The sequence below is a fragment of the Hemicordylus capensis genome, chromosome 16 (assembly GCF_027244095.1).
Source record: "Hemicordylus capensis ecotype Gifberg chromosome 16, rHemCap1.1.pri, whole genome shotgun sequence".
Taxonomy (NCBI): Eukaryota; Metazoa; Chordata; class Lepidosauria; order Squamata; family Cordylidae; genus Hemicordylus; species Hemicordylus capensis.
The window spans coordinates 3,715,679-3,722,221 of record NC_069672.1 but is presented as its reverse complement, the minus strand read 5'-3'; the positions used below and the strand labels follow the sequence as shown (position 1 = coordinate 3,722,221).

General features: G+C 51.7%; 1 protein-coding gene across 2 annotated transcripts in view; it reads right to left on the bottom strand.

The window, feature by feature from the left end:
* Positions 1 to 6,543, bottom strand: part of SLC2A1 (solute carrier family 2 member 1) — a 60,050-nt gene that overhangs the window by 8,360 nt on the left and 45,147 nt on the right. For both annotated transcript variants that reach the window (XM_053280654.1, XM_053280653.1), the window contains exons 3-6: positions 6,299 to 6,459; positions 4,618 to 4,858; positions 2,467 to 2,629; positions 619 to 806 (exon numbers count right to left, since the gene is read on the bottom strand). In XM_053280654.1, coding sequence (XP_053136629.1) covers positions 619 to 806; positions 2,467 to 2,629; positions 4,618 to 4,858; positions 6,299 to 6,459 — 753 coding nt within the window. The remainder of the gene's footprint in view (positions 1 to 618; positions 807 to 2,466; positions 2,630 to 4,617; positions 4,859 to 6,298; positions 6,460 to 6,543) is intronic.

Below are 6,543 nucleotides of genomic sequence, written 5' to 3'. Positions count from 1 at the left end.
GGCAGCATCTCCAAGATAGGGCTGAGAGAGACTCCTGCCTGCAGCCTTGGAGAAGCCGCTGCTAGCCTGTGAAGACAATACTAAGCTAGATAGACCAATGGTCTGACTCAGTAGATGGCAGCTTCCTATGTTCCTGTGTTCCACCAGGAGACCCGCAGAGCACAGTAGGGCACTTTATTTGGCCCATTTTTGTGGGTTTTTAAAATCTGGGAGCCTAGCCCCCACGTTCCCATAGACTCAATGACTCATCATCCGTGGTTTCGTTGTCTGCGTTGATACGCGGGAATGGAACCCCCGAAGATAATGAGGTCCACTTGTATATAAAAATGATAAAGAAGCAAGAAGCAAACCAACCCATCATCCTTAAGTGCACATCTCCCTAGGGATGTGCAAACCGGTTCGACATCGAACGTGTTCGGTTCGGGGTCGATCCAAACCATCCCCTGGCAAAACTGTCCTCTGGCCACCCCACCAAGCAGCTGCGACCCAGTCTGAGACTGCAGGGCTTAGGGGGTGAGGCTGGTCGGCTCAATATTCCACCGGAGGAATGCATCTTTAGGAGACCTCTCTGGAGCCCACAAGAAAGCCCCACAAGCTCCTTCGCAGCACGGCACGTACCGCGTTGATCCCCGAAAGCTGCTGCGAAAGCTGCAGGACCATCGCGATGATGATGGGCTGGCGGTACATGGGCGAGCGGAAGAGCTCCAAGATGGTCACTTTCTTCTCCCGCATCATCTGCCGGCTCTCCTCCTTCATCTCCTGGAGGTCGCTGCTGACGTCGGTTGTCCCCCGGAGCTTCTTGAGAACTGGGGGCAAAGGCAGGGCGGGGGAGTCAGGTGGGGGCATGGAAGCTGGACCCGGAAGCGCCTCAAGGTTTTAATTGTAAACCGCCCTGAGCCATTTTGGAAGGGCGGTATATAAATCAAATAAATAAATAATAAATAAATAAATAAGGTGAGGGCAGGGGGGGAGTCTGGGAGCCCACTTGCTCATGGTTAAGTTCTAAGTATAATCATTTTCTCTCCCTGGATAAACTCTGGGAAACATCCTGCAAATGTTCAAAGTACAGTTCCGTGGGGAAGAACCATCTATTGACAGCACCGATTGGCTAGCACCTGTGTCTTCACACATCGCCTCTGGCTCCTGAGATTTAATTAGAGACCCTCTCCTCTTAATGGAGAAGAGCTGGTCTTGGGGTAGCAAACATGACTTTGTCCCCTTAGCTAAGCAGGGTCTGCCCTGGTTGCATATGAATGGGAGACTTGATGTGTGAGCACTCTAATATATCACTGTCAGATATTCCCTTTAAGGGATGGAGCCACTCTGGGAAGAGCAGAAGGTCACAAGTTCCCTCCCTGGCAGCACCTCCAAGATCGGGCTGAGAGAGGCTCCTGCCTGCAACCTTGGAGAAGCCGCTGCCAGTCTGTGAAGACAATACTGAGCTAGATAGACCAATGGTCTGACTCAGTATGTGGCAGCTTCCTATGTTCCTGCCTATCTACTATTTGTCTTCAGCTCCACAAGTAGAGGAGTCAGAAATGTGGCTTTCTGAGCCAGAAAACGTTGGCTCTTGCTAACAATCTAGAAAGAATTATGTGCTTAGCATAATAATTGCCAGCTGCCAGAGAGGCTTCTGTCAAAGATAACGGGAGGAAGGCTATTCCGCCAGGCCCCCTCTGCTGAGGAGTGACTATCCAGATAGTCCTTTTCACATACTACAACGTGACCATGAAATAATGGCATATCCATCCTCAGTTTGGCCTTGCTCCAGTTTTCCACCCCTTCCTCAGTTGTCTCTCTTGTGCCGCTTTTACATTGTGAGCCCCGTGGGGCAGGGAGCTGTCTTCTCACTAGTGGCGATGTGCCATCTATGCAAATGGCGCTCTATAAATCATAATAATATTCAGGGAAGCTGCCAAGCTGGGCAGGAAGGCAACAACTCTCCTTTCTTTGCCCCACACATCTGGTATTCAGGGGTATACTGTTTCTGTACATGGAAGTTTTACATACTTATGGCAGCCATTTTCCACTGATAGACTTCTTCCCTATGGATCTGAACATAGGAACCTGCTTTATACAGCGTTAGCTGCTTTCCCCCTATGTGAATGGAAATGATCTATGTGCATTGCCTATTGGCTAGTACCTGTGTCATCAACACAGCTCTCCGATCATCCAGTGCAGCACTGGCACTGGCTCTCTGCAGTCTTTCCCGGGCCTTACCCGCAGGTTTTAATGTAAGACCGCCCCGAGCCATTTTTGGAAGGGCGGTATAGAAATTGAACAAACAAACAAATAAATAAATGAGATCTTTTGAACCGGCGACATTGGGGAGTGAACCCAGGACTTTCTGCAAGCAAATCATTAGCTCTACCACCAAGCCACAGATACATGGGCCCGATTGTCCTTGTAGGCAGGCCTATGGAAGGGGGACCTGGGCGAAAGGTTGCAGCGCACAACTCAGCGTACCACTCTTGGCTTTGTTCTCCTCGTTGCGGTTGATGAGGAGGAAGCGAGGGCTCTCCGGAGCGAAGGGCAGCAGTATGCACTGCGCCAGGGCCGGGACGAAAATGAAACCCAGCAGCAGCGGCCAAAGGCTCTCGCTCCCCATGATCAAGTCCATGCCAAACACCTGCGGAGCAAGCAAAACAGGCTGAGCAGGGGAGCAGGAGGTCTAGAGAGGTGGACGTTATTTGACTGCCACAAGACGACAGAAACCATATTGGGGGGGGGAGTCCCCTGGGAACTCACACTTCCCTTGAACGCCCTTCTGTAGTGCACAGACACAAATGCAGATACACGTGGCGAGGAGCAAGGGAGGAGGAGGAAGGGGTGAGGAAAGGGAGGAGGAGGAGGAGAAAGAAAAGAGAAGAAGCATGAGGAGGAGAAGGAAGAGGAGGAGAAGAAGAAGGAGGAGGGAAGCAAAAAAGTAAAGGAAGGAGCATGAGGAGGAGGAGAAAGAAAAAGAGGAGAAGGAGGAGCATGAAGAGGGGGAGGGGAGGGGAAGGAAAAGAAGTAAAGGAAGGAGAAGGAGGAGCATGAGGAGGAAAAGGAAGAAGGAGGAGAGGGGAGGAAAGGGAGGAGGCAGCATGAGGATGGGGAGAAAGCAAAAGAGGAGGAGGAAGGAGCATGAGGAGGAGAAGGATGGGGGGAGGGGGAGGAAAAGGAGGAAAGGAAGGAGAACAGTAGTTGGATGGCCATCTGTCAGGTTGCTGCATCAGATTCCTGCCCTAAGTAGGGGGTTATAGAGGACCTCCCAGGTCCCTTCGTGCTCTAACATTCTTTGATTCTGTGACACCCGCACATGCTCAAGCATTTGCATCCTTCCCCACTTCATTATTTCTCCTCTGTAACATTTCAAGTGGAAACTAGCACCATTTGACCTTTAAAGTAGAAACCAGAAGCCCTCAGCTGGCTGTAATCACTGGAGCCAACGCCAAGCATCACCACGCCTATCCCTGGGAGACTTCTGCAGCATGCTAACGCCGCGTTCCCCAAACATCGGACAGCTGAGGCCAGCTTTTCTGAACTGAAAGGGTATCCTGCTCCTGGCTAAGCCAGGGATCTGGGACGGACACAGGCCTTGGACAACGCCAAGGAGCAGGAGGTCAGGACCCCGGAGAGCTCAGAGGGAGCTGGGGATGGTACAGTCAGAGGATGTTGCTCCAGTCGATACTTGGAGGGGACTCCTGGCTTTTATCGCAGCTGCCAAGAGTCAGGGCCCACCTGGACGACAACCCAGAGGGGGCAGAGGATGACCACACCCCAGCTGAGACCATCCACCCCCATGAAAGCCCCTTAGAACTTCCAGACCTGGAGCAGTTTGATCTCTTTGCCCCTCCAGCAGTCACACCCTTGGAGGAGCCCTGGGGTCCTGGCGCCCACCAAGGAAACCCATCCTTGGAACGTAGGGTTCAATACGGTGCCAGGACCAACTCCAACCCTGAAGGCAGAGTGCTTGCTTGCCTTGGCGTTGCCCTGGGGTCCGAATCATAGGGTCTTAGAATCACAGAATGTCAGCGTTGGAAGGGACCACAGAGGTTTTCTAGATGAGGGATTCTCAATGTTTGGGTCCCCAAATGTTATTAGACTTCAACTCCCATAATCCCCAACCAAAGGCCACTGGGGCTGGGGATTATGGGAGCTGAAGTCCAATACCATCTGGGTACCCAACGTTGAGAATCCCTGTTCCTAGCCAGGGTTTCTTAACCTTGGGCCCCCAGATGTTGTTGGAGTACAACTCCTATCATCCTCAGCCACAAAGGCCATGTCTGGGGATGATGGGAGTTGTACTCCAACAACATCTGGGGGCCCAAGGTTAAGAAACCCTGTTCTAGACCAACCCTCTGCTCAGGGCAGGAACCTGCTATGCAGTTGTTTTTTCTGCTGGTCTTTGATGGCAACCTCAACCTGATGGTCTTTGGAAACCTCTCCCATCCTGCCTTGCCCCTGAACTGTCTGCCTCATCCTCCAGTTGTGGGGGGTGGGGTGGGGGTGTCCCAGATCTGGGCTCATTACAAAACGGAGGCACGTTTCAGCTATGCAGTCATTTGAAGTGGGGGCACCAAGACACCCGTGACAGGCTCGGCCTTTCCAGTCCCCAGACGGACGACAACTCACCTGGGCGATAAGGATGCCCAAGACAATTCCCAGCTGGTGAAGGGTCCCCAGAGCCCCACGAAGAGCCGTGGGCGACACCTCCCCCACGTACATGGGCACAAAGCCCGTGGTGAGGCCAGAATACACCCCGATGACGAAGCGGCCGAGGACGAGCATCTCGAAGGAGCCGGCCATCTTGGAGAAACCCATCAGCACAGAGGCCAGGAAAGCCAGGCTGTTGGACATCAGCATGGAGTTCCGCCTGGGAGAGGGAGAGGACAAAATTAAGCCGTGTGTTTGGTGGGTCATAAGAACAGCCCGGCTGGATCAGGCCCAAGGCCTCTCTAGTCCAGGATCCTGTTTCCCACACTGACCCACCAGATGCCTCTGAGAAGCCCACAGGCAAGAGGAACATAGGAAGCTGCCATCTACTGAGTCAGACCATTGGTCTATCTAGCTCAGTATTGTCTTCACAGATTGGCAGCGGCTTCTCCAAGGTTGCAGGCAGGAATCTCTCTCACCCCTATCTTGGAGATGCTGCCAGGGAGGGAACTTGGAACCTTCTGCTCTTCCCAGAGCATCTCCATCCCCTGAGGGAAATCTCTTGCAGTGCTCACACATCAAGTCTCCCATTCAAATGCAAACCAGGGTGGACCCTGCTTAGCTAAGGGGACAAGTCATGCTTGCTACCACAAGACCAGCTCTCCTGGTGAGGGGTGAGGGCATGCTGTTTTCTGCTGTTGCTCCCCTGCAACCAATATTTAGAACCATCTTGCCTTTGAGGCTGGAGCTGGCCCATAGCCCCCCGACTAGTAGCCACTGATAGACCTGTCCTCCATAAATTTGTCTAAACCCCTTTTAAGCCATCCAAACTGGTGGTCATCACCACATCCTGTGGCAGAGAAGTCCACATATTAATTATGTCCTGATCGAAACCTATGTTGCATACATACCTAAATGTATGTTATAACATGTTACACATAGTGCTGATGTGCTATGTTAAAAAGTACTTCCTTTTGTCGGTCCTAAATTTCCTGGCAATCAGATTCGTGGGATGACCCCTGGTTCTAGTGTTGTGAGGGAGGGAGAAACATTTCTCGCTATTCACTCCCTCTGCTCCATGCATAGTTTTATACACCTCTTATCATGGCTCCCTGTATTCGCCGCTTTTCCAAACTAAAAAGGATTTGAACAATTCACTAAAATGGACACGATTCGAGGAAGGCAGCCTGGGACTAAAGCAGAGCAGCAAGTCCTAAAGCAGTTACTAAAACTACTGTAACATTTTCGTCTTTCACGTGAAATAATCGAGCACGTTTTAGAGCTGGTGGACATAAACCCAGGTGTTCACGTGCTCAGAGGCTTAGTGTGGGCAGCAGGCCAGACGCTTCTCTGTAGCCTACAGCATAACACAAGAAAGCACATTCAGTCATGGAATATTGCTGAGGAAGGTGGAGAAAGTTATAGGCATGCCGCTTCCAGCAGGGATTTTTGCACACGTGCTACTGAACAGGAGCAGTCTATCTGGGCAGATAGCACTCCAGTTTTCAGCAGGCGTCTCTCCCAGCTTTATCTTGAGATGCTGCCAGGGATTGAACCCCAGACCCTCTGCATGCAAAGCAGATGTTCTACCCAAGCTTCAACCCCATCTTCAATGGGACCTCTTGTAAAATGGAGCCGTTCACAAGGGTTCTGCACTCACCTTCCAAAGCGGTTAACGAACAGCCCAACGGAGAACGATCCGATCATCCCGCCAACAGAGAAGATGGACACGGAGAGGGACCATAACGTGGTGAGGGTCCCGCGGCTGATGTATTCATTGTAACGGTCAAACCACGTCTCGTTATAAAAGCTTTCAATCACCTGCAGAAGGAAGGCACCTGTTAGCTTTCCTCACTTGATCCATTCAATTTTGGGGTTCCCCCAGCCCATCCCAATTCACAACTG